This window comes from Leptodactylus fuscus, chromosome 8 (assembly GCF_031893055.1).
Source record: "Leptodactylus fuscus isolate aLepFus1 chromosome 8, aLepFus1.hap2, whole genome shotgun sequence".
Taxonomy (NCBI): Eukaryota; Metazoa; Chordata; class Amphibia; order Anura; family Leptodactylidae; genus Leptodactylus; species Leptodactylus fuscus.
This window is the reverse complement of record NC_134272.1, coordinates 11176488-11203411: the sequence shown is the minus strand read 5'-3', so window position 1 is coordinate 11203411 and position 26924 is coordinate 11176488. Positions and strand designations below refer to the sequence as shown.

At 47.8% G+C, this 26924-nt stretch overlaps 1 protein-coding gene across 1 annotated transcript; it reads right to left on the bottom strand.

Annotated features, from left to right (window-relative positions):
- Positions 1-868: 868 nt before the first annotated feature.
- Positions 869-25258, bottom strand: XPO6 (exportin 6). Its single transcript, XM_075285597.1, has 24 exons — positions 24599-25258; positions 22570-22660; positions 20683-20795; positions 19638-19835; positions 19393-19552; positions 17843-17920; positions 14739-15237; positions 12925-13051; positions 10860-10969; positions 10622-10730; positions 10382-10474; positions 8768-8837; positions 7443-7602; positions 7263-7355; positions 6949-7093; positions 6438-6584; positions 5820-6006; positions 5314-5469; positions 4436-4550; positions 4184-4355; positions 3944-4105; positions 3571-3669; positions 2772-3002; positions 869-1064 (listed from the first exon to the last, which is right to left on the bottom strand). Exons 1-24 carry the CDS (start codon positions 24599-24601, stop codon positions 963-965), a joined length of 3420 nt encoding a protein of 1139 aa, XP_075141698.1. The 5' UTR covers positions 24602-25258; the 3' UTR covers positions 869-962.
- Between the last annotated feature and the right edge of the window lie 1666 nt (positions 25259-26924).

Genomic DNA, 26924 nt, shown 5'->3' with positions numbered 1-26924 from the left:
TATCCTGTGGATGGGGAATAAGGCCTAGTTCACATGAGACGGGGGCGTATTTTGGTCCTGATTTTGACACGGGAAGCCGCGTCAGAATGGCACCAAAATGCACCTCCCTGCTCCAGAGTAGGCCCAAATGAATAGGTCCAGTCTGGAGCATGCTGTCGCAAGGCGGACGCAGAATCCACCTGAAGAAAGGGCAGCAAAAAAGAACGCTAGCGGTCTACATAGACCTCTATTGTGAGGGGGCGGATTACGACATGGGTTCAACGCCAAAATCCGCCCCCTCTTGCCCCGTGTGAACGAGCCCCCATGTCCCTAACATCACAACCCCTTCAAATGGTCATGTCTTTAACACCCTGTGTAAGACTACAATAAGACCCGATATTAAACAAGGCATTCATTTTATTCGCAAGAAGCGACTGCAATTTCACAATGGAATGGTAACAAAAACACAAGAAAAAAAAATATATATATAAAATAAAAATACATAAAGTATGTGACCCCAACCGACCGGGGGCAAATAAGTGGCCAATACAGTCTTAAAATCCAGACGTCAGTGTCCATAATGGGCGACTGTCACCCACATTCTCCGAGATCAGGGAATGGTATTGAAGGTTTGTGAAATTGACTTTTTTTTTTTTTTCTTTTTCTTTTCAGTTAAAAGACGAGGGAGCGCTTCCTTAACCCCTGAGCTACCAGAGGGATTTAGAACAATCCTTTAAACCAAGGGATTAAGTGGAGTAAACGGGGGAGGCACTGAGATCTCGCAGAGAGAAAGTGCTAAAACCTTGATCGTTTTATTAAAAATAAAAAAAAAATATATATATATATATATATATATATATATATATATATATATATATATATATATATACGGGATGAGTGAAGGAGCGAGATTCACATCTGGAGCGGGTGAGTTAAGACTATCAATGCAAGATTCAGGCGAGGGGCAGGGGGATGTGTTTTTGTCACAGTTTCACAGTTCCTGGGGGGAGGCTGTCATTGCAGAGTCTGTAATAGCGGAGGTCATTGACCAGGCGATGGACGCTCTGAGTAAACGAAGGCAGGTCCTGGAAGGGGAGACAAGACGATGGTTATAGAAGCCATTCACTGTACAGCTTTGCTATCTTACATCAAGTTCACATTTGCATCGAGATGTCCGTTGTTCTTGTCCGGAGGAGGAGCAGAACAATGGACCACTACAACATCTGTTACATATGGAGACAGAAGGACCCTATTGATTATAACGGAGTCTCATTTTAAAACAAACGAAAAAAACTTGTCCACCAATTTCAGCCGACTCCAATGGAGACTCCAATGGAGATGTGAACAAAACCTCAAAGGGGTTTTTGGGCAAATGCCAATGACCTATCCTAGTCCCAACATCTTGTATAGGAGCTACGCTGCAGAAACTTAACAAGGCCACTATACGGAGACCTGTTTCAGACTCTGATCTCTGTGTAGCGGCCATGATGTTGTAGCTCAGCTCCTGTACAAGTGAATGGGAGCTGCAGTAACACAGCATGGCTGCTCACAGAGAGCAGAGCAATCTCCATCCAGCTTTGTTCTTCGTAGCGTGGCTGAGAACAGCTGATCAGTTGGGTCCCAGGTCACAGACCCTTGCCAATCTAATATTATGTCCAATCCCATGGACAGGTCATCCATATAAATTGCCTGGAAACACTCTTAAATGATCTATGAAATATACAGGGAGAGGCCCGGAATATTCACTAGGACAAAGTAATCTGAACAAAATGTGCCCTACAGTATATGGAGCTACGAACGAGCGGGGACGCCTGAGTCGGAGCGATGACGTAGGGACCGGACCGGCTGCATAATGTTTAACCTCCATTTGCAACTTCTAGGTATATATCTACTATGTCAGGATGGCGGTATTGAGCATCGCTTCTTCATGGTGCTAACTTATTGGGTCACCTTATTGGAAACCTCAGACGACCAGCAGAGGAGACCTGGAGATCTCATTCAACGTGTCAAAGATCTGCAAAAAGGGAAAACTGCCTGCGTATTGTGTCCCCACCGCTCAGGAGCTCCATATACCGTTTTGTAGGGATTGCTTTGTCCTAGCAAGAGATATTACAGAACATCTTCCTGTCGGTGACATGTCTAACCCCTGGCACCAAGGCAGATCAGAATGAGGGGACGTCCTTGGCCCTTCCAACAGATGAGAGCATCAAGTGAAAAGACTGATCTGCAATACCAGCCATATTTCCATAAGGCTGCTGTGCCCCGATGAAGAACAGCAGGAGAGGTGACAAGTATCTATTTATTAGGGCCATCACTCCACAGATGGAGGGTCTATACCCCCTTTTTAAGGAAAGAAGATATAGCCCAGTCCCATAGACTATTAATTGAGTGACAATGTGTATGGTTAAAGGGGGTTGTCCCATTAGGGTCGCTTCACCCCTATCCAAAGGAAAGGGGAAGTGTCCAATTGCTGCGGGCCTGAACGCTGGCCCCCCTTCCCCCAGTGATTGGACACTTACCTGCAGCCTGTGGATAGGGCATAAGAGTCCAGGACCTCCTCCTTATCGGCGGGGGTCTGAGTGCTGAGGCACTTACCACCTATCCTATGTAGATTTTAAGACTCCATGGCCCACCCTTACTGATAGACTGGGGAGGTTGCATGGGTCTGACCTCGGTGGGGGTCACAAAGATCCGACCACCATATACCGACAGCCTAGTCAGCGACTCACTCACACCCTCAGCAATGACTTCTTTCGTTCACATACAGATTTGATGCGACAAGCTATTCTCACCCGTTCCATCTTGAAGTTTCGGGCGAGGACATTCTTCTGACCGCTATCGAGGCCCTGGCAGCCAGCTAAGAATTCAGGTAAGAAGGCAGAGAAGAAAGTGCTGAAGTCCACAGACGCCATGTTGTAGACAGCAATGCCGATTTCCTCCTGGAGAAGATCATGGGACTTGTGGATAAGAACCTGAAGTAAAACACTGACAAACTGCGGCAGCATCATGGCCCGGAACAGTTTCTACGAGACAGGAGACAAGTCATGAGAGGGGATAAGAGGCAGGAAGACCATCGGTATTTTAGGTTCACAGGGTCTAAACAATGCATCGCAATAAACGGGGTTGTCCCATGAAGTAACGTTCTACAGGACCTTTGTCCCTAGGAGCTGCAAGAGCAGGGCAAGTAATGGTTGGAGCACCATGCACTTCAATGGGAGCACTGGGGATACCCAACATTCACCAGTCCAGCCCACATTCGTTCGTTATTCTGCAACTCAGTCCCATTCAAGTGAATGACACAGAGCTGCAATACCTAGCACAGCCACTATACGATGGGTGGTGCTGTGCTTGGTATTCAGTGAAAAGGCCACAACGGTCACCAGAAGGCGGAGGTCTCAAGTGTCAGACCCCCCAGATATTGAGAACAGATCATTAATTCTAATTAATGTAATTCCTGGAAGACTTCTATAAAGAAACATCTGGCAGCGGCTTATTCTCCTTCCCTTTGAGAGCTCAGCTGAGCCGAGGGTGCACGTATGAAAGGAATCCCAATCTAAAGGTGTATGGCCGACCTCAGGAGTAACCTCTCACCTTATGGTACAGTTTGTGTTTGCTGTTCAGGGTCTCCAGATAGCTCAGATTTTGCTTGAAAAGATGAATATCCGGCTGCAGAAATGACTGACCAAATGCCTGGAGGGAAACAGGAGGGAATTACTAAGACATTGCATCCTCGGCCCTGCAGACTAAAAAACAGTTCTCATCTCCTCGGGTCTTGAATGTCCCAAAACAATTCTTCTACCCTTTGCATTTAAAGGAAGATTTCATTTACATCCATGGGATAAAAACCTGTCGTGGTCATGTGATGGACACATTTGGTTTGGATTTGGGGCTGCAAAATTCCCTTTAAGTTGGCAAGTAAGCTGAATTATTTTGCTCCATCATCTGGGGTGATATGGGCACCAACCTGCATGACACCGACAAATTGCGCCTGGTTCTCCATGGGTTCATCGCCACCATCACGGTGCACACTGGCTAGAACAGAGGATCGGTAGAAATACCTCCAATTGTGGTGCAGAAGCTGGAACAGGAGCTCAAATAGCTCCGCCTTCACATCGGGGGAGGGGCGCTGCAGGAATAATGGTTACACAACGGCGTAAGTATCAGTAGGTGGGAATGACAATGCTCCGTAGTAATGGCCACTTACCTCCGCTATAATGGGGTAGAGCTGCTCCATGGACAAGGACAGGATACTTGGCAGGAAAGGCTTGAAGGCCGGACCAGGCTCCTGGACGACGACCTGCAGGATCTTCAGAAACTTCTCAACCACGTGACAGCCGGCGCTGCCTTCCTGGAGGATACTCTCCGCCAGCTGCTCCCTGCAGGGACGGGGTGAGAGAATAAGCACTGGGTACGATAACCTGACCATCATAGGACACGGCTGTAAGAGTAGCGTTACCTGGTAAACATGTTGAGGAAGGTCTGGATGATCTGCTCAGTAAATGGCACCCCCATCTGTACCCTAAGTCCTTGGAATAAGGCTAAGAAAAAACTGAGCATCTCCTCGGTCACGTCTAAGAAAGAAATATCAGAAGATGAAGATAATACCACCTATACCCTGCACTGCCAGGTCTAGTCATAGAGAGTGATGGTATTTTGGAGGATTTCAACAATCTTCTTCCCAAACCTGAAGGAAGTAACCGGACTCTAAAGGGGCAACACACATCAGGTCCATGTTAGCAATACGCCTGGCCTCCAGACATGTCACTAAACTCTCTCAGACATGCACACTTGGCCGATTCTGGAGGTTTAGATCCAATGAGGGAAAGACAAAGGGAAGCTTACATCTTGCATCAGCTTCCAGCCATGGCCTCTTCCCCCATTCATGTTTGACTCTGACAAGCAGGGGGGTTTTCCAGGCTTTGAAAATTTATGACCGATCCTAAAGATGGGTCCTCAATGGGCATCTGATACATGGCATCCTCACAGATAAGCTTTCTGAAGCAATAGTGGTGCTCTCCGAGTGCGGCCATGTGGTATCACATTCAATCACATCGTCCGTTTGCAGCTCAGTCCCATTCAAGGGAATGGGCTGAGCTCTGATACCGAGCATTACTGCTATATAACTGTATAGAGAACATCTAACATGTACCATCCGTCTCCCCCCCCCCCCAATATCAGGGACAGTCAGTACACATACAGACAGTCAGTAAACCTACACAGTCGGCCAGTCACCTTGTGTGTATGACTTGATAGTCTATAGTAATTCTATGACTACTGAACAGATCCATCTGCTACAGAACAAAGACCAGCACATCAGCCATTGGATCCACCTACCTGACTGGTGAATGTACGCCGGGAAGAGAGCAAGCGAGAGCTGAGCCGACTCCTGCATAGACTGGTAGCAGGTCTGCCGAGATTTGGTGCCCTCACCGGAGATGTTCTCTACAATGTCCTTCAACACTCCCAGTGTCTGACAGATTACACGCTTGGCTAGGGGGAGAGAGGGAAAGGAAAACATGGAGGTGAACAAGGTAGGAAACCATATAAGAAGAAACAGCATGGGAAATGATCCTGTGATATAGTGGTACAGGAAGTTAAAGGGTTAATCCAGTTTCTTTAGGCTAGCCCATCAATATTAGATAGGTGGCGCTCCAACACTGAGTGTAGATACTGGGGTGCTGCTCCATAGACATCAACAGGGCAGCGAGTGAGCAACAAAGCTTTCCCGCGCTGCCTCGGTGCTGGTTCTGGATGTCGGGCCCCTACAGATCTAATATCCATGGACTACAAATCACATAACCCCTTTAACTCAATAATTGCCGTGGCGTTCTGCTACTCACTGGCCTCGAGCTGGCCCTTCCTCTGCGGAGGAGCGCTGCCCTTCAGCTGGCGGTATTCTCTGGTCAAGCTGTTCAGGAGGTTGGCATGATGACTTGAGCGCTCTGCCCACTGCTGCTCCGCCTCTGGGACATTTGGCCACGGGAGAAGAAGGACATTGGACAGGGCACGACACAGCAGCACCTGAGCCTGCAAAACAGAAGGAGGAATCATTTACAATGGACGGCTGCGTGATAAATTGTAAAAGGCACCCGGATATAGACAGTGAGCAGGAGAACTACTAGGAGTCGTTGGCAAAGACATGCACACTCATGACATGCCCTTTAAGACAGAGTGGACTCAATAGAGGACAGCAAGCAACTACCCAAAAAGCCTACAAGCCGTGGAAGTGTATTCAGGACGGTATCAGGAGTTGCTGATTGATACAGCATTTACCGCTGGTGTGGCACAGCCGGCCCTTCACAGTCTTACTGCACAGCCACTTGGTCCCCATTCACTTGAAGGGACTGCTGACAATCCCTTCATTCTTAGAATTGGGGGTTCAAGAGGTCAGACCCCCATTGATCATAGAGTGATGACCTTGTAATAGATAGGGACACCCCAATTAGACGGAGCCCTACCTCCTCTGGTAGTCTCTGTGCAGAACTGTCTGTCACACGGCTGAACACCTTCTGGACGGCAGGAATGTTGATAAGGAATACGGGCCGCACCGTTGTGGCCACAGAGACCAGTAGATGGCACGCCGAGAGCAGCAGCTTTTCTGGTACCTGGAAAGAGGGAATCAGAAGTAAATGTGTCAGTCAAGGAATTTTCCTGGGGTTTCAGTTGAAGGCCTATCCTTATAGGGGGCAGTCAAACACCCCAAAACCTCACAGATCAGCTGCATTTCTATCAGGCCATGTGATGTCATGTTTGTTGGTCAGTTCTTAGCTCAGTCTCATTCCCATCCCAAAGACAGTTGCTATCCTATAGAATGCTGCGCTTGCATTTTTTGGGGTTGCAGAGTTCTGTCGAATGGTGACAGCTGATCAGTGCGGGGGCCCGGGTGTCAGATGACAAATGATCTATCACAAGGATAGGTTATCTAAAGTAAACCTCTTTAAGATCATCTCCCTTTCCTCCGAGACTCACCTTGGTGCTGATGAGCGGGGGTAGCGCCTCCATTGCTGTGGAGATGATAGACACAAACTGCTGAGGGTTCTGGTGCTGAACCTCACTGTAGAAGCGAGCGAGCCAGTGGGAGTAAGCTTGTAACGCTGCCAGGGACTGGGCATGGCTGCCAAAGGTAGAAAACACCGCAGATATGATGTACTTTACAAACCTATAGGCGGATTTGTTATTAATACTCATTAATAATATACCGCACCAGACCGCCAACTCGCAAGGAAGATGCCAAGTGTAAAGCAGTCTGAGCAGAAACCCTGCACAAGTCATGAAATACTCACACATCCACAAGGTCTGGCTTCAGCACGGATGGCACCGCGGTCTCCATATTGTATGGCTTAATCTCAGAGCCATATAATGTGACTTTGACCAACCTGGCGGAGACAGGGGGGGAAGGGAGGGATGAGAAATTCAATGTCATCTCCAATCCTCAGGATTAGGAAACCAGAGGCAAGTGTTACCTTTCCACAACCGTCAGGGCGTCATTAAAGCGCGCCTCAAACACATCCCCGATGAAGTACTCAGCAAGTCTACCCACGGCCTGAAGGAGGGAGCTCAGGTCACGCAAGGAGCAGTGCAACCGGCGACAGTCGTTTTCTGCCGTCACATTGAGACGCTGTTCTGTAAGGGGAGAGGGAGACATTAAAGGGTCAATAACTTTATCAACAACTTCAGAGCATTGGATTCCAGACAAAAACCATAGGTGTCCAAATACATTGCTGTTTCCTGCCTGAAAAAAGTTGCTGCCGCTAGGTTTCACCTTCCTTACTAACTTGCTGTTCACTCCCTGTTACTAAGGAAGTTCTGACTTTAGAAACCAGCAGGCTTAAGACACAGAAATGGAGGTGAAAAGGGGAAAATCTCTTTTCTCAACTCAAGAGCAGAGACTGACTAGCTGCTGGAGTTATTGCTGATGGGATGTTTGTCAGACAGTGCACAAGTTTCCAAACTCTGCTCCAATCTCTTTTTTTTGTGTGTCTGAGATCTTTTAGCTACATCATAACCTGAACTTGCAGTCCAGTGTCCTTGGACTTCCTGAATTATATAGTCTTGGGCTTCTCTCCACCGTTTTACAGTTACTCCTGGCAGAATTCCATGTAAAGAAACCAGTAGCAGTAGTAATGGATAAAAGGGAAGGGGGGAGGGGTATACAGCTCTGTACTGTACATGCCCCCTGCCTCAGAGAGACATGTAACATGGGCTGCAGCCAAGTATATGTGTAATGAACAGGACAGTCATCTCCCTGCACAGATATTATTTCCTTCCATAATGTGAATTTCTCCAAAATATAATAATTTCATAATATCCACCGCTGAAACCCGATCCCCTGCACCTCCGCCTCCCCCCTGTATCACTTCCCACTCCTATCAGCCCAGATTCTCCCATCATGCAGTTTTCCTGTGGCATCCTTACCCTGCACATCAGTATTTTTGCCAATTTTACCTCCTTTGCACATAGAAGGCTCTGAAGGAATAATCTATTTATTCTTTTTGGGTTCCTCTAACAACGTCCTCGCCCATCTGCACAGAAAATAGAGTAATCCTCACAATTTTTAGGAATATAAACAGGGGCTAAAAACTTGCCCTGATGTAAAAGGTGTCACAGCTGAGGATTTGCTACAATGGTTTCACAGTAGAGATGGGTGAAATAGCTTTGTTTACTTGGAAATATTCCAAAACTTTGGGGTCCACCATGACTTTTGGTCCCCAGGTCAGCGCTGAGGCTTTGATGCTACAGGGTACTATACACCCCATAGTATACAGGTCATCAATGCTGCAGTACCTACCCGCCCCTGTATTCACTATACACTGCTGCAGGCCGAGATACACATCCAGGTTCTCCTGCAATGCGGCAAACTGTAAGAAACCAGAGAGACAAGAGCACCATTACATTAGGACATGGACTGTAACAAACATTAACAAGGGGGTTCAAAACCTTCAGCACGTCTGCTGCTGCAGAACTGCAACTCCCAGCATGCCCCATTCACTTCAATGGCAGTTCCAAGAACAGCAGAGACATTGCTGGGGGCTGTAGTGACGAAGGTAGCCGATTCCTGTCCTACACCGATAGACAGTATACACCCTTACCAATCCTCTAGCCATGATCATGGCGGCGGCCATCTTGCCTGAGCTTCTCCTCTGCTCAGTTAGCACAGCATTTAGTGATCTGCTTTACAGCACTCATGACCATAGGCAGCAATAGACAGGAAAGAAGCCATTGAGGTCTATGGGAGAGTTTTCTAGACATGCTCCGTGCAGAGAGAGGGAAGAGAAACTGTGACATCATCTAGTGTCAGCAGTGATGTAATGATGGGTCACCCCGGGTGTTATCTATAGAGGTGTTATCTTCTATTGTAAGTCGCATGTGATTTAAGTGAGGTGACTGCTGTACATGGACGGCAACCACAGTCTACACGCCCAAAGCAGACGCGCCATCTACAATTCTTGCCACTTCCATCACCCACAGGAATAAATAAAACTAATTTTGCCGACTGGGAAGATTAAAAAAACCATACGAGTATAATGGTGGAAATTGTAAAAGCAAAACGTCAGCGACTATTAGAGACGATAAAGACGTGACATCTCCCAGACAGGAAAATAAATAAGATGGAAACTGGAGAGTCAGTGCCCGGCGGCTCCAGACAGACAACCTCTCATCTGCTCCATTAGGCCTCACTGGGCTTTAGTTGTAAGGTAAGAGACAGACTGTATATAAGGAAGCAGGACACATAGGAGCTACATGTATACTGACCCCAAGTCACTGTATATAGCACATGGGAACTCTGCATGTATACTCCGGCTGCCAAGTAAGTGTATATCTAGAACCTTCACTGTCACAGTCTTTATGTAGGAGGGGGGGGGGGGGGAATCTACACAGAATAGTGAGCGCAGCTCTGGAGTATAATACAGGATAAGTAATGTAATGTATGTACACAGTGACTGCACCAGCAGAATAGTGAGCGCAGCTCTGCAGTATAATACAGGACAAGTAATGTAATGTATATACACAGTGACTGTACCAGCAGAATAGTGAGTGCAGCTCTGGAGTATAATACAGGATAAGTAATGTAATGTATGTACACAGTGACTGTACCAGCAGAATAGTGGGCGCAGCTCTGGAGTATAATACAGGATAAGTAATGTAATGTATGTACACAGTGACTGTACCAGCAGAATAGTGAGCGCAGCTCTGGAGTATAATACAGGATAAGTAATGTAATGTATGTACACAGTGACTGCACCAGCAGAATAGTGAGCGCAGCTCTGGAGTATAATACAGGATATAACTCAGGATCAGTACAGGATGTACAAGATAGTTTAATAATAGCAATGCTAAAAATTGTGTAAAACCACAGCTATATGTAGAAATAACTTTGGTGACAGACGAGCCCGGTATTTACCAGAGTACTGAAGGCATGCGTGGGGAGCAGTTCCATGATTTTGGCTACCACTTCCAAACTGTGACGTAAATATCTTTGCCACTCCGTCTGCTGCTGTAGAACAAGATATAACATACAGGTCAGCACAATAAGACCTTTAAAAGGGGATGTACAAGATTAAATAATGACGAAAAAAAAAAAAAACTCCCTAAAAGAGCGCCACCTGCCTATGGTTTGTGTCACTACATGTAAGTCACTTACATCATCATCTAGCGTCTCGTCATCCAGCTCCTCCAGCTGTGTCTGGTTGTAGCGGAACTGGATCCGATTCAGCACCTCAGTGAGCAGCAGCATCAGGGCATCATCGTACCTGTATGGGAAGTGACACCAATATGAGCCAAGGTCCAGACGTTCCATATTGTGGAGAAAGTTCCTCTATAATTCACGATAATCTGAAGCCGCCATCCTCCTACCCCTAGATCACGATGGGAGCCCTTACCTGCCAATGATGGCCTCTCTGTCTTCAAGCCGGTTTCTTATCTTGTTTGTTAAATAGTCCAAAAAGAGCGCCCAGATGTCGAGACACGAGAGGTAGCCTTCATGTGTCGGCTGCAGAGACGTACGGGAAAAACAGAAATAAAAACACATTAATAAGTTACTGCAGCCGGTAACAGGCCCTATTTACTTACCGATCCTGGCAGAGGCCGGGATCGGTAAGTGATGTCGCGGACCCCACAAACACTATTATTTTTTTTATGTACATTTGTCCCTATCAGTATGTCTTTTTGGAATATGAGATGGAAATCCATGCAAACACGGGGAGAACATACAAACTCCTTGCAGATGGTTTTACGCCCTTGGCAGGATTTGAACACCAGGACTCCAGCGCTGCAAGGCTGCAGTGCTAACCACTGAGCCACCGTGTGGCCCCCTACAAACACTATTATTATACTCGGGTGGTCTTTTCAGACCCCCCCCCCGAGTATAATGATCGGAGGCCCAGGGGAGGTAAGGGAACATAAACCTTGTTACTTACCTGTCCGGGCTCCAGACAGGCTTCGGGCCTACTTCTGTGACGTCCCTGACGTCACATGACCGGGGCCTGCATCTCGGATCATGTGACGTCCCGATGTCATTGAAGTCAAGTAAGTGTGTATTTTTATATTTGTATATTCCCCTCACTCCCCGATTATTATACTCTGGGGTCTGAAAAGACCCCAGAGTAGAATAATTGTTCATGGGTTCCCAAATTGGGATAATACTGGATGAAGGGGCCACTATGCGGCATAATACTGTATACAGGGGCCACTATGGGGCATAATACTGTATACAGGGGCATAATACTGTATACAGGGGCCACTATGGGGCATAATACTGTATACAGGGGCCACTATGGTGCATAATACTGTATACAGGGGCATAATACTGTATACAGGGGCCACTATGGTGCATAATACTGTATACAGGGGCATAATACTGTATACAGGGGCCACTATGGTGCATAATACTGTATACAGGGGCATAATACTGTATGCAGGGGCCACTATGGGGCATAATACTGTATACAGGGGCCACTATGGTGCATAATACTGTATACAGGGGCCACTATGGTGCATAATACTGTATACAGGGGCCACTATGGTGCATAATACTGTATACAGGGGCCACTATGGTGCATAATACTGTATACAGGGGCCACTATGGTACATAATACTGTATACAGGGGCATAATACTGTATGCAGGGGCCACTATGGGGCATAATACTGTATACAGGGCCCACTATGGGGCATAATACTGTATACAGGGGCCACTATGGGGCATAATACTGTATACAGGGGCCACTATGGGGCATAATACTGTATACAGGGGCCACTATGGGGCATAATACTGTATACAGGGGCCACTATGGGGCATAATACTGTATACAGGGGCATAATACTGTATACAGGGGCCGCTATGGGGCATAATACTGTATACAGGGGCATAATACTGTATACAGGGGCCACTATGGGGCATAATACTGTATACAGGGGCATAATACTGTATACAGGGGCCACTATGGGGCATAATACTGTATACAGGGGCCACTATGGGGGATAATACTGTATACAGGGGCATAATACTGTATACAGGGGCCGCTATGGGGCATAATACTGTATACAGGGGCATAATACTGTATACAGGGGCCACTATGGGGCATAATACTGTATACAGGGGCATAATACTGTATACAGGGGCCGCTATGGGGCATAATACTGTATACAGGGGCCACTATGGGGGATAATACTGTATACAGGGGCCACCATTGGGCATAAATGAGAGCGCAGAAATGTGGGGCTAGTCGGTCAAAAGCTTACCATGGGGCCCCACCATTCCTAGTTACGCCACTGCACAGCATACTTCTGGGGTCAGGACCCTATACAGCAGCACAGAGTGTCTACAGCTCTATAGTACAGAGCCATGCAAGCTGTGTATGTCTCAATGCACATGGCTCTGCGACGCTAATACAGGTCTAAGATGCGTGTGACCCTTAAAGGGACCTTAGCGAGGCCCACCATAATACCTGGTGAAAGGTGTATTTGAAGAGTAATGCCAGGAACTCCACCACCGGGAACTGGGCATTAGACTCGATCCTCCTCAAGTGAACGCTGACAAAGAGCCGAAGGAAGTCCGTAAACTTTTCCACGTAACTGTAATGACATGAAGAAGAGGTCAGCGCGTGACAAGTGTACATACGCATCTCTCAATAGTCACCAACGTCATACCAGTTTCTGTAAAAGTGACAAAATACAGAAGATCGCGGCAGTTACAATGGCTGTCATCCAGATTTTCTAGGCTCCTGAATGGCGCAGAGACCCCACTGTACACCTATTGCCATATAACTAGGAAGATCTGGAGTTTGGTCGACATCCCGTTATTTAGTAAGGCGCCTGACGCAACATAAGGTCAATGCGGCGCAGATACAGCCTGGGGTGCGGTGACCTCACTAAGTCGGGGTGACCAGAGATGGCGGAGGATCACATGTCAGAATGCTGTAACAAGCCGGCCGTACAGTGAAGCAGGCAGAGCCATTACGTCCCGAGGCTTTGAAGACCCAAGGAGGGTCATTACGGTGTGTCTGGGGGCCACAAAACCGGTGCAAGGTCTCTGACCCATCTCTCACCCAAATCCTTCTTATAGTTTTACGTTTCTCGTGACAAAGCTCTGGTCAAACTGAATCCAGTAGGTGAATGAACGGCGGATCCGCCAAGAGTCTCAAATAAAGGGGTTTTCCTATGTTTCTTTAAAAAAAACCAAAAAAAAAAACCAAACAAACAAAACACACAACTGAAAAGTACCTAAAAACTTCTGAGCTATGCCGTAATGGTCTCCTGCACAGACAAAGGTTTCTTTGCACAATATTGCTCAGCAATGTGCAGCACCTTTGTTTTGATGCTACCAGGGCTTGCCGCAGGTGGAATTACCAGTCTCACTAGCACTACAGTTCCCATGATTCCTCTCACCAATGCTGGTGTGGGAGGGGGAGGGAATGGATAAATTTCCTCCTGTTTTTTTGGCATAGAGAAGGGATACTGTGCTGCATCTCTGGCACAAGGCTCTTGACTGCAGCACAACCCCCATTCTGCAAATGTCGACAGAGCAAAGAAACCTTGGCCCAACAGATTTATTGTAACTCACTCCAGGTTTATGGAAGAGATGGGATATACATCTACCCCAGATATCTTCATTTTGGTCCTCCGGCATGCCAAAAACATGAAGTCTAACTAAATCTGCCCCACTGTCTTTAGAGGCCTTCACTGCACAGCTGCCCAGCACGTGAAACACAATCCCATCCTGAGAGAGGGAGAAAGTAGCCATAGAAATAAGGCATAGGAGTGTTGTCCCTGTACAGGTAAAGGAGTGTTGTCCTGGCAAGCAAGATGGCTGCATCTAAGACTGCCTTAAAGGGACATACATTTATCCTATTTCAAAATGGATGGAGACCTCTATTAATATCATATCTGCAACAATTGTAAAGATTTCTCACCAGGAAAATCTCTCCAGTTGTTCCAGATCTCAAGCGCCTTTACCCAGTTGTCAGGTCAGCGCCATATTGATCCAGCAGTCCCGGGTCCTTCCATCTGTCCTTTGTTACTTGCCTACCAAACATAATATAGCAAGAAAGCACAGATGGAAGGAAGCGTGACTGCAGGAATGGACTACACAGGGTTGGTCTGTAGTCTAACCAAGACAACACCTAGATCTGCAGAGGAGCTGCAAACTCAGAACGATACAAGAGTTTTAACCAAGGCTATTTGCAAAGTCTCCCCTGTCTTCTTCCCAGCCCTGGAGCAATAAAGCAATGGGTGTGAATGTGGGCATAGAAGCGACACGTACCTCTCATCCAGCTCCTCCAGCCGACTGCGCACACTGTGGGCATTTGTCTCTCGTGTAATCCTCTGCAAGAGGTAAAAGGTCTGCTGGCACACACGTAACAGATATTCCTGGAACTCCAGGGGGACACAGTTCTTGCACATAAGTTCATTAATGCAAGACATCGCCAAGACCCCCAGTCGGTTACAGTCCTGCTGAGAGGTGGGCAATGTCAATGGTAGGGGAGGGCTGCTGCTGCCGCCACCATTAAGGGTGACAGCGTTTGTGTTGTTGACATGTGTCCTTCGTGACCTGGCATCGCAACCCAGGCGGGCAAAGTGAAAGATTGTGGTAAGCAGCGAAGGGGTGATGCTGGCCGAAAGGGGGATCCAACTAAAGAGATGCGAGAGGCACTCGAGGGCCAGGGCACAAATACGCTCGCTTTCGGCTTCCAGGCTTGGTGGTGGTTGGCTCAGCTGCTTGGCCAAGGTGGGGGTGTGTACAAGGTTACTCAGCAGGTCGTCTAGAAGGGAAGAAGAAACGTATGTAAGTACTAATGCAGACTAAAGCATCTAGTAAGGTAGAGACTGTCTAGAACTTGAGGCCTAGTCAGTGCTGGGCAACATTAGCGTCATCACAAGAAACCTTTCTAGGACGGTCATCGCCATCTCGTGGCCCTCCAACTATTGCAAAACTACAACTCCCAGCATGCCTGGAATCAGTATTGCAACGGCTAAAGATCACAGATCTAGTGTGAAAGACTACAACCCACGACATGCTTTATGGCAACCCATCCAAGGACCCTTTCCATGCATTGCTTTGAAGTTCCAAGGTCTCCCGGCTCTAGAATTTCCAAGCTTTATTACTGTAAAACCTTGACATTTCCTCACGGCCTGGAATTTCTGTGCGTATCATTACCCTACACATCTCAAGGAGGCTTCCAGCAAGGCAGGAGTCATTAGCAGGCACTGCCCACCGCTGGCACCGGCCCAGTCACCCGAGCCCGAGCTCTCATAGGACTTCATTTGCAGGAAATATTAAGTTTTTATTTGTGCACTTGTGTAGCTGAATGAAATGGACGACTGTAAGAAATATGGAAATATGGAGTCCGGGCAGGAGCTAATGCATGCGGGGAAGCAGAATCACAATCTTGGACATCCTATTTTTAGCCAAGGATATTTTTTATTTTTTTGGAAAGATCTGCTTTTCCTGTGTTCAGCGAGTCCGCTACCTAGGACTACGTAGATTATATATACTAGGGCGATGAGGAAACCTCTCGTAGTACAAAGTAACGCAGTGGCATGGTCTGTAGTGCAGCAAACAAACCTACCTGAGGACACATCATATACATAGCCACAGGTGTACAGTATGGACCCATAGACTTCTATAGGTGCTATATCATGAATCCATACAACATGGATCTGGAACAAGGAACAGCGCCACCCCTGACTAGCAGCAGTGCCTGGTATTACAGGTCATTAGGGCCAAATGCAGAGGTGCCATTTCCTGGGAAGAAACCAGACCCCTGGACCTTTAAGGCTATGATGCCGTCTGCATTTACCCGCCATTGCTGCAGGTGACATGCAGGTTGTCATGTCATGCTTGTATGTCACGGTGTGGCAGGGCGCCATAGTCTCAATACCAGCGAAATGTAAGATGTGCGGCTTCTCGTGTAGCGCGTGACAGCTCGGCACCCCTTCCTCAGACACCAGTGTACAGCGCTCGGCCACGTTACACAAGGCAACCACAAATGCTTCATGAACAGGAAGGAAATAAGCAACAAGCAGACATCATTGATCTCAGGGGAAATGTCATACATGCCGGAAGATGAAGGGGATCATAAGTGACGAAAACACTACAAGACGGATAGGGTGCTGCACTGTGACGATGACAGACGGTGTGGGGAAATTGCAATATCCACAATATTATATGGTGTGTAACACCGCACAGAAGAAATGCACTCATTGCTTTAAAGGGGACGTCTCATCCAACACTAATGCAGCCCCCGACATCCCAAAATGTGTCCCTTTCCCTTGTAGCAGCCAGATTATATGAGATCAGTGAATAAATGTATCTCTCATGCCTAGTCCAAATCCTGCAGGCGCTCAGCCCCATCAGCTCTGCTCTACTACCCCCATATTCTTCCTATGAACCAGTCCATCACCGATTCTGGCACGGACCAAAGCTTAAAGGGGCACAGCGCTTCTGCTTCAGTGATGGGTGCAAGGACTCTCACCAGACACCCATCAACCAAAACTTCTGACATTATGTCTCTATGACAGGTTGAAAGCCTTCAGAAACGGGATGTAGACCTCTAATATGGCCCAGCAGAAAAGCAAACGTTACACGTACAATCCCATATGTAAGAAGGAAACATTATTTTTAGAATAGATCTAAATTTATTGGACGTTTTTAGGAAACGAAAATGCAGACTTGTGTCCTTTATACTACTATGACCGGGCAGGAAGTCTGCTGTGTAGTAAGAGGTCCTCCATATTACTAGAACTTGCTCAGATAGGGGTTACACTTCCCATTGTTTGTGGCTAATGCTGAAAGCTGGTTATGAGGTAAAGGAGAAGAGGTGAAGTGATCAGCTTTCCCTTCCCCTAAAGATGGCACAACCTTTGTCTATGAGCCGTGTCTGGCAGTGAACGCGGCATGAGCTTTAAGACCATAGGCATGGCCAAGCGGTGTAATCCTACATAAAAGATGAAAGGTTGCGTCATGCATCAACATTGGAGGATAAGGGATGAAGATCTGATCAGTGGGTGCAGGGCTGACCAAAAGGGGATCCCCTGTCGCACCATCTGTAGATGTCAAGTGACCACTTCTCTATAGCCAGACATGGCGGATCACTGTACGCTGCTTTCTATGGCAATCCCATAGAGGTGAAAGGAGCAGTAGTGGGATTGGGACCCTGGTAGGAGGCAAAGCAGATGGACCTGCACCAACCTACAGCTTATCCGCTACCCTGGTGTAAACCTGGCACAACCCCTTTAAGCACAAGGGGTTAATTAAACCCTACACACCATGTCCTGGTTAAGCCCACAGTCCAGTACTGACAAAGGAGAAGATTGCCGAGACCTCGATAGGACGTATAGCATTATGAATGGCGTGCATACACGTACCGGCATCCGAAGCAGTTGGCGAGGGCGGAGGAGTGGCTGCCGTCACGCTGTGCTTATCCCAAATACTTTCAAGAACTCCTAGGTTATAATAGAAAGAAGTGTATGAGGTAACGTACAGGCATTGCAACACATCTTACACACCCTTTAAATATCCTAGAAATTAAGTGAATATCCTCAGGCAAGATTCTATGCAAATAGAAGAAGCACGAGGAGCCAAAAAACGTCATCGTCACACAACCCCCTCCTTTGTTTGGCAGAAACGAAAATGAAAGCGGCCAAGTTCCTGTTTCTGTCCTATAAACAAATGGTGAATTATAGAACGTAAACCGGTGACAACGGACAAGGGCAGTCAGGCGGATATCGCCCTCACTGATAAGGATTTGGCCTCTGCCGGGTGCATGGAGGCGTCTGGGCATGCTTGATGTACATGTTGGGATCTATCCCAGTATATACAGTGTGAATGCACCCTAAGGTAGCAGGTATATACTCCATGTAGGTTACAGGGGTTGTTTTTAATGATGAGTAGGAGATCAGCGGTGGTCCAATACCCAGGACCACCAATGCTTATCAGCTGCAGGATTCGTGGGAGCGGATACAGTATATATTGCACACCATCTGCTCCATAGCGGCCATGCCATGTAATTACAGCTTTGTCCCGGACAAGTGACCGAGGTGAGGCTGTAGTTACATTCAATGGCCACTATAAAACAGACGGCAGGCAATGTAACCAGTGAAGAGGTGGCGATTGGGAACCGCAGACCCTGCGAATAGCTGACCTGGTGTCGGATCCCCGCTGATCTTTTATTGAGCTATTCTGAGCATAAGTCATCAATAAAAGTGAACTGGACATCCCTCTTATATCCAAGATGCCGTCTTATCATGTTTCACCTATTCAGAGTACGTTCACAGTAAGTATTTGGCACATGAAACTCGTGTTCTGTACAATATGGATAGGTCAACAATATGCAATTGGTGGGGGCCTGGAATTTAGGACCCCCCAAATGGTGGTAGTCTAAGGAGAATGCAGTGTTTGGTTAGCACTCACTGAATACAAGCAAAGCACCATTTGCGGCACGTAGAATCGCGGTGTTGGGGTGACACATGGATAGGTCATCAGTGGTTCACTAGAATATCCCTTTAAGTCCATTTGCAGCCTCGTTTAGTAAATGACTATTCATTTTAGGGTTATTTTCTCAGACTCTGGAAACAAAGGCCGCTGGAACAATTTTTTTTTTTTTGAATGTCGTATTCCCCCTTTGAGGTTCAGCACCATACCCTTAAAGGGGTTTTCCGGTGAGTTCCGGTCTGGTTCCATAACTATAGTAAAGAAGGACCCCATGGCACAGGGCTGATTCAGAGCATGCGATACGGGGCCAGAACTCCCTGGACAACCCCTTTAAACATAAGATTTAACATAACTGGTGCAGAAGAACAGAGGCCAGTGTCATACATATCATGGTAAGGATATCCGAATTAGAAGGCTATAGAAAGTATCCCTTCCCCGAGAAGTTATAGCGCCCTCTTTAGTCCAGATTACTTGACGGCCTTACCTGTCAGCAGACCCAGCACGGTTGGCACTTGTTCCAGCAGCAGTTTGCGTAGTTCCTCTTTCCTGGCCACGCTCAGGTCCTCTCTGGGACAGGCCAGCTCCTCAGAGGCGGTCTTCAGCATGATCAACCCCAGGGGAGTCGTGCTGGGGGTCTGGATAAGCTAAATCGGGGGTAACAGAGGCCCACGGTGAATATGTGCCGAGACACTGGCTCTTCGTGCATGCTATAAGTTACCGTATCCTTACCTGCAGGATGTTGGTGAAGAAGTCGTGGTAGAACATGGGCCAGTCCTGTCTGCCCATGTCCACGATCACCTTGCACAGCTTGTTACAGATGAAGCCGGGAAGAGCTTTGTGCTGGCTCAGGAGAAGTTTGGGCAAGGAGCTGCGGATCTCCATCTTCTCTTCTGACGGGACGCCCAGCCACATCTTATTGATTAAATTCTGCAAAATTAATAAACGGGCAAATTTATTCCTTCCTGTCCTACATGTAGGCAGCAAAGATGAAGGGATGACGGGCAGAAACTGCGCCAAACTTGGGTGAACACTGACCCTTTACCCCTTCTTATGCCAACTCTTGGCTTAATTTACACCTAACCAAGGTCCATGTTGGGCCCTGGCAATGCATCAGCGGAGACTGTCCTGAGGGGGTCATCCGTTAAAGATTAGAGATGAGTGAGTACTGTTTGGATCAGCTGATCCAAACAGCACGCTCGGATAGAAATGAATGGACGTAGCCAGCATGCGGGGGGTTAAGCAGCCGGCCGACGTCAAAGCAGAAGTACCAGGTGCATCCATTCATTTCTATGGAGCGTGCTGTTCGGATCGGCTGATCCGAACAGTACTCGCTCATCTCTATTAAAGACCAGTAGGGGCCTCACACCTAGGACCTCCGCTGATCAGCTGTTTGAAGAGATCATAGCCTTCAGGTGAGAGCTGTGGCCTCTTAACGGTAGTGTATAGTGGCTGTGCTTACTATCGAGGATCAGTCCCATTCACTTGAATGAGACTGAGGTGTGATCAGGCCATGCGACTGATAAACATGCCATCACGTGACCTGGGAAATAAAAGCACTGCATGTAGCTGATCTACAGAGGTCCCGAGGGTCAGACCCCCGCTGATCAACTGATAAGAGCCCTGAAAAACCCCTTTAAATCCCAGATCCAGGTCATTCACGGCCAAATATGCTCTGAACTTTACATCACAGACTGTGCAGAAACATGAACAATTCCTTTAAGAGGACTGGAAGGCGGCGGTGAGTCATACTATAAGATAAGCAATGAGTACTCACCTCAAACACGCTGAGACTGTACATCAGGACATAGTCATTGTGTGAGCTGGACAGGAAGTAGAAGCAGAACCTCCAGGCTCCGAGCTGCTGAGCAAAGTTATTCAACAGGGCCTCTGTGAGGAAGAGCAAAGCCGTGAGGAAGCGGGCAGAAAAACACAGGGAGAGAGAAGGCAAAATTATCCGGAGCTTGAAAACAACTGCAGGGCTCGCTGCGGAACAACAACAGATGCCTCCAATGTGAACGGTTTAGCTTTGCATATAAATTGGGCTAAAACAGCGCCACCCCTGCCCATAGGTTGTGTCTGGTATTGCAATTCCTAAAAGAAATGCGGCCGAGCTGTAATACCACACACTGCCTGTGAAATGCCCAGGCGGAAGAAAGTGGCCATGTTATTCCAATCCTGGACTATCCCTTTAAAGAGATATTAAGTGAATCATCTATTAGTGATCACCTATACCGATCGCAGCATATAGACAACCCGGGAGCTATAGATTATATAATGGTAGTGGAATGTGCGCTTAACTCATTGCCTATAGGAGCCCTTTAAGCCCCACGTGGTGTAAACCGCGGCATCTTACGGTCCCTGCAAAGCAAATCCCATCCACACAATAGGCGCAGCAGAAACTGTTGCGTTTTGGGAAATCCCAGCATGTCACTTATACCTACAGAATTTCCCCTGGTGTCCCTATAGGTATAACGGAAAATCTGGCTATAGCCTTAAACTCAGAGGATTGCATAGTGTGGAGTGTGTTCGTGTATTAGGTTTTCAGTCTCTGGATGACAACGCTCCCATTCACTGACCTCAGGTAGAGAAGTGTCAGAAAAAAAACTGCAAACAAAAATGGAAACCCCCTTGCAGGGCGCACTGATCTGCGCTACTAGGAGTCCACATTACACTGTATCTATTAATACAATCCCATTGATGAATAAACAAGGGGTAAATCTCCCCCGATCAGCGACAATGCAGATAGGTTTAGTAGTTTTACGGCCCAAGAGGAAGTTACACAGTAATGTGCCACATATACGAAATGTGTGAACGCAGCCAGAACAGCACCCTTGTCCGCAGAGCGCTCAGAGGCAGACGGCGGGACTTGTTTCTTTGCGTCATTGGTCTCCAGCTATTACAGAACTACAACTCCCAGCATGCACACAGGAGACGTTTACCAAAGACACTTTGTCCACTATAGAAAATATAGCACCACTTCAAAAGTAAAGTGTCTCCCCTCCCCCAACTGTATAACATCTGCCTTTAGGCCATATCCAACATGGAGTCCATCAGCCAAGAACATTAAGGACTATCAGCTGTCTAATACCAGAGCCAGGAACCTACAATGCTATAATTCCTATACTGTGCAACTTGATATGGACAGGGCTGTGTTTGGGGCGGCAGCTCAGTCCTTGTCAGGTGAAGCGGGACATGTGACCTATGAAGTGAAGCACTGCTAATGACTAGTAGGGGTCCCGGGGGTCTGGCCCCCCACTGGTTAGATATTGATGACTTATCCTAAGGATAGGGCATCCATAAGAGTCCCAGAAAAAATAAACATCCAAAGAGCATCACTCCACGGTCACCTAAACCACCCGCCTAGTGATCATGTGACATAGCGGCACAGCCCGGTCTATGTGCAGATGACTAGAAGAAGAATGCAGGGTCAGAACAGATATACATATATACCCATCACATGACTGCAGACCCTCGCATCACACGGACCGCTCGTTCCTTTCATTTATCATCCCCACCTTTACAACAACCTTCCCGGCACCAGCTGATCTACACCCCTCAGGTTATCCAATAGCGGCCTCCTAAGAGACAGCAGCATCGGCCAAGGTCACCTAAAAATATCCCCCCCATGCATATGTATAAAGTCATCAGCGGCGCCGCTCACCGATTTCTCTCTTGCGATCATTGGATGTGCTGGTGTGAAAGAACTCGCTCATCAGACTTTCCAGGGCTCTGAGCGAAGCCTCCTCGGACGCCTGAAAATAGAAAGCATTACAGTGTCAGATGGCGGCGGGGCTGCCTAGACTGCAGAACTACAAGTCCCAGCATGAGAGACGCTGTGCAACTAGATCCTATTAACTCTTTGTTTGCTCCGTGCATGAAAGTAATTCCATAATATGGGCGTCTTATAACCACAGGAATACCAGTAGGTAACAGGGTCCACAGGCCGTACTCTGCGGAGGAGCCGACATGGCAAGGAAAGCCGCGTCCCTTTCCATTGTGTTAGGACTATACGGTGAGATGTGCAGGTTACGGTAAACGATTACCACGACCCCACGCACATGATGAGGGGGCTGCAGAACTAGCCCCTAAACATGGCTGGATTACTGTCCCCCGCATGGTGCACGTCCCTGAGCATTGCCCCAAAGGGCCCCTCCATTCTGCAATCGTTCCAAAGATTGGACCCCAGAACATTATGGCATGGCCTGAAGATTGCAGCACCCCTGTAAAGCTGCGGTAAAAGCCGATTTTTTGTTGCAGATTTTGCTGGGGGTTTTTTTTTTGTAGATTGTGAGCCCCATATAGGGATCACAATGTACATTTTTTTCCCTATCAGTATGTCTTTGTAGAATGGGAGAAAATCCACACAAACACAGGGAGAACATACAAACTCCTTGCAGATGTTGTTCCTGGCGGGATTCGAACCCAGAACTCCAGCACTGCAAGGCTGCAGTGCTAACCACTGAGCCACAGTGTTGCCCCTCGCTGGGGGGGGTTTGAGCCAAAGTCAGGAGTGGATTGAAGGTGCATGTATAAGAGTCTCCTTTATATTTTCCATTCCTTCAAAGCCATTCTTGGCTTGGGCTCAAGAAATCGCAGCAAAACCTGCAAAAAAAAAAAAAAAAGTGTGGTCTCAACCTAATAGATAGAAAACTCAAGTTTGTCACTTAATGGCATATTCCCAATCTATAAAGTCGCTGCATATCACTAAGATAGGTCATCACTTTATGACTGGTGCAATCAGACCCCCACCAATATGGAGAGATGAGGGGCTACAGCACCGATTGAACAGCTTGCCCCCAACCTTTGTGCAGGGATCGGCAATGCGGCCTCGATTCCTCTGCAGCCTGTGGTGTCAATGCTGCATCCCCTTTATTCTCAGGACTGATGGGGTCGCAGAGGTCAGACCCCCCATTGAATACCAGGTGGGGACATACAATCACCTTAAATAATATGGTAGTATCCCTTTAAGTCACTCAAATCAGGTGTTCCAGGGACTTAAAACTAACCGGCTTCCCCTGTGCTTCTGATGAAGCTGGACCTGGGGATTTTGGGCTGATTCTAACTCCGGGCACCTGATCAGACCTGTCACCTACTCGCTCTGCCTCCTCTCTCCAGAGTCCAAACTAACCCCCAGACACTGATTCAACATTCAGAAGACCCCCCCCCCCCCCCCTTTGCTCTGGAGAGCTGCAGAGATGACGTCAATGGCCCCCCACGTAGCCAATCCCTGTGCAGTACTCAGATACATCATCATCGCAGCAATGACATACCCAAACCACCGCACAGGACCACCATTGCTTGGATGCTGTGGCCACTCATGTCATAGCGGGCACACCGCAAGCGGATGGAGAAGACGGACCGCGCCGCCAGAATGGCAAGGAAGAGGAGAGTATAATTTATATACAGATGTATATCCCGCTTCCTATCCTCAGCTAATTTTGGGGGCCCCTCGGAGCTTTTATGTTAAATCTCACGAATGATCCCTTGCCCAAAAGATGCCCCGATAATCATTACTGCACCTATTGGTGTAACATAAAACTCCTCGGCGCCAAACCAAAATCTCCCAACAAGGGCCCAGGTATGAGCGGTACCTTTACATCCCCTATAGAGGGGGAGGGGCTCGTTACATCCTCATATACCCTATATATAGGCCCCCCCATAGGCAGATGGTTAGCACACAACATACTCACCATGCTGCGACTGGCTGTCACAATCGTCTCTTTGCGTCACCCTTGTTTTCCTGGCACATGTCACACCGCCGGCAGGATGTGACCCAACTCCCCCAAACCCCAAATAAAACACAGACTATTGTATATAAAATGGCACTATAGGTCCTGGCAGGGCTGCGCCCGGCGGGTAGAGGTGCCAGGCTAACACATCACTACATAAGATACAGATAAAATCACTAGCTGCAACACAGAACACCCCCCTGAGGGTGAGCTCTCCCACCACCCCAAAGGGGGCAATCAATTATAAGGAGCATTCCATTATAACACAAATAGGGGGGAGAGGGCAGCATACAGGATAGCTGTATACCGAGCCGAGCTACGGGCTGCAGTAATGAATGGTTAAGACATAAAATGGGCGGTAATTGCCCTGACGGTTCCTGGGGGCAGATATATAGCACATGTGGCCCCTGTCAGTGTCAGGGGCCACACCCAGTCAGGGATGAATATAGAAGGGGTGTCAGAGGTCAGTCTTCACCACTCCCATGAGGGGGGACCTCTCTCGAGCCCGCTTTCCGCTTCCGGTCAGGGGGAGGGGTGCCTCTGGCGTTTCTCTTCTGTCGTCTCCCCCGTTTAGCAGACTGAGCCCTCCACTCCTTCCGCTAGGCCGGAAGTCATCCTGGCCGGCCCGGGACCGGAGCCAATCAGATAACGCCGAGAAGAAAGAGAGGCGGGATCCTGAGGCGGAGCGTCCAATCAGCGCGACTATAGAGACGGATGGCCATGTTGGTAGAGGAATGTCTCGTCTTAGCCGCTGGAGCTGACCAATCAGAGCGCAGGGGAGATGAAGTTGGCCGCTGGAAGGGCCTCGTCACGTGACTCGCAGCTGTCCGCCCCCCGCCGCCATGTTGGTGGAGGAACAGATGTCATTTAGATTTCTGACAGTTTTTCGCTGACAGATACAACTGGAAGGGAAACGACGAATGGAATTTTGCCGCATGCGTTATTTATGATACCAGTCCTGTGCTTGTTGAGGAGGCAGTAGCAGCGTCTTAAAATATTCTAGATGGGTTTTATTCTTATGGATGAGGGGTTTCTGCCCCGTGGAAATAAAATGGTCTGCCACATAGTTGGTTCAACTCAAAAGTCTGGTCTAGGTTAATGAAAGGGTTAATAGCAGCCATGCCTGGTGGTCTAGAGCAGTGAAGAGGTTAATATATATATTCCAGGTGGTCTCTGGCATTTAATGGGTTAATGCCGGCATCCCTGGTAGTCAGGAGGTTAAAGCGGTAGTCCAGGCTTAGTAATCGTTGACCTATCTGTAGGATCATGAATGGTTTGACACCAGCGCCCCCCAACAAGCATCGGTTTGGCGTCATGAAGCAAACCAAGTACAGCGCCCCACATTGTATAGTGGCCATGCTTGGTATTGCAGCTCAGCCCCATTCACTTGGATGGGAGTGAGCAGTGAACAAGCCATATGACTGATGAATCTGACATCACTTGGCGTGTGAAGCGGGATGAGACAATGGGTTAGGGCCTGGGTGTTGGAACCCGCTGATCTCCAATTGATGACCCGTCCTAAGGACACCCTTGCCAACATTTTGTTGCCCGATTCTCTTTGCGACATTGTCACACTCACTTTGGGCACTAAATTTACTGCTAACACCCCCTTTTTGGACATGACTGGCACATATTAAGTGATGTATCCTGGTGGCCCGGGGGATTTTCTCACTTGTCTGGGAGGTCAACAAGTATGTCTATGGATAGGACATCAATGATCAAGTCCCGAAAAACCCATCTAATATAAACACCACTGGTGGTCTGTGGCAGTGAAAGAGTTAATGTCAACATCCCTGAAGGCCTAGGGAGATAATGGGGTTAGTTTAAGTATCCCTGGTGGTCTAGGGCAGTATAGGGGTTAATGTCATCATCCCTGGTGGTCTAGGGCAGTATAGGGGTTGATGTCATCACCCGTATATGTACAGCATATGTATCGTATATACGGGTCCTACTAATTAGGATATGACCTGTGCCTTATAGTCACTGAACATTGTACCGTTATCTTGGTAACTGCCTAATGTTACGTCTCCATATGCTCAACCTCAAATTAACTGGGCGAGTGTGCCAGGACCCTTTAAAGGAGTTATCTGGTTTCTTAAGAAAGGCCATCAATATTAGACCTGCAGTGATCTCAAAGTCTATGGAGTCCCTGTAGTGACCACTACTGTCCCGTACTGTCCTGATACTGCTGATCTGTGGGCAGTGGAGTCTCCTGAGCTAATATTGATGGATTCAGGATAGGCCAACAATCACACAAACCAGATAACTCCTTTACTATGTGTCCTTG

Excerpts from the sequence above, each read along its gene's own strand:
- XPO6 (XM_075285597.1), bottom strand. Across the intron at positions 10,731-10,859 it reads AGAGAGGCCATCATTGGCAG|GTACGATGATGCCCTGATGC; the intron begins GTAAGGGCTCCC and ends CTTCCCATACAG. Across the intron at positions 4,551-5,313 it reads GGCGTACATTCACCAGTCAG|ACGTGACCGAGGAGATGCTC; the intron begins GTAGGTGGATCC and ends TTTCTTTCTTAG.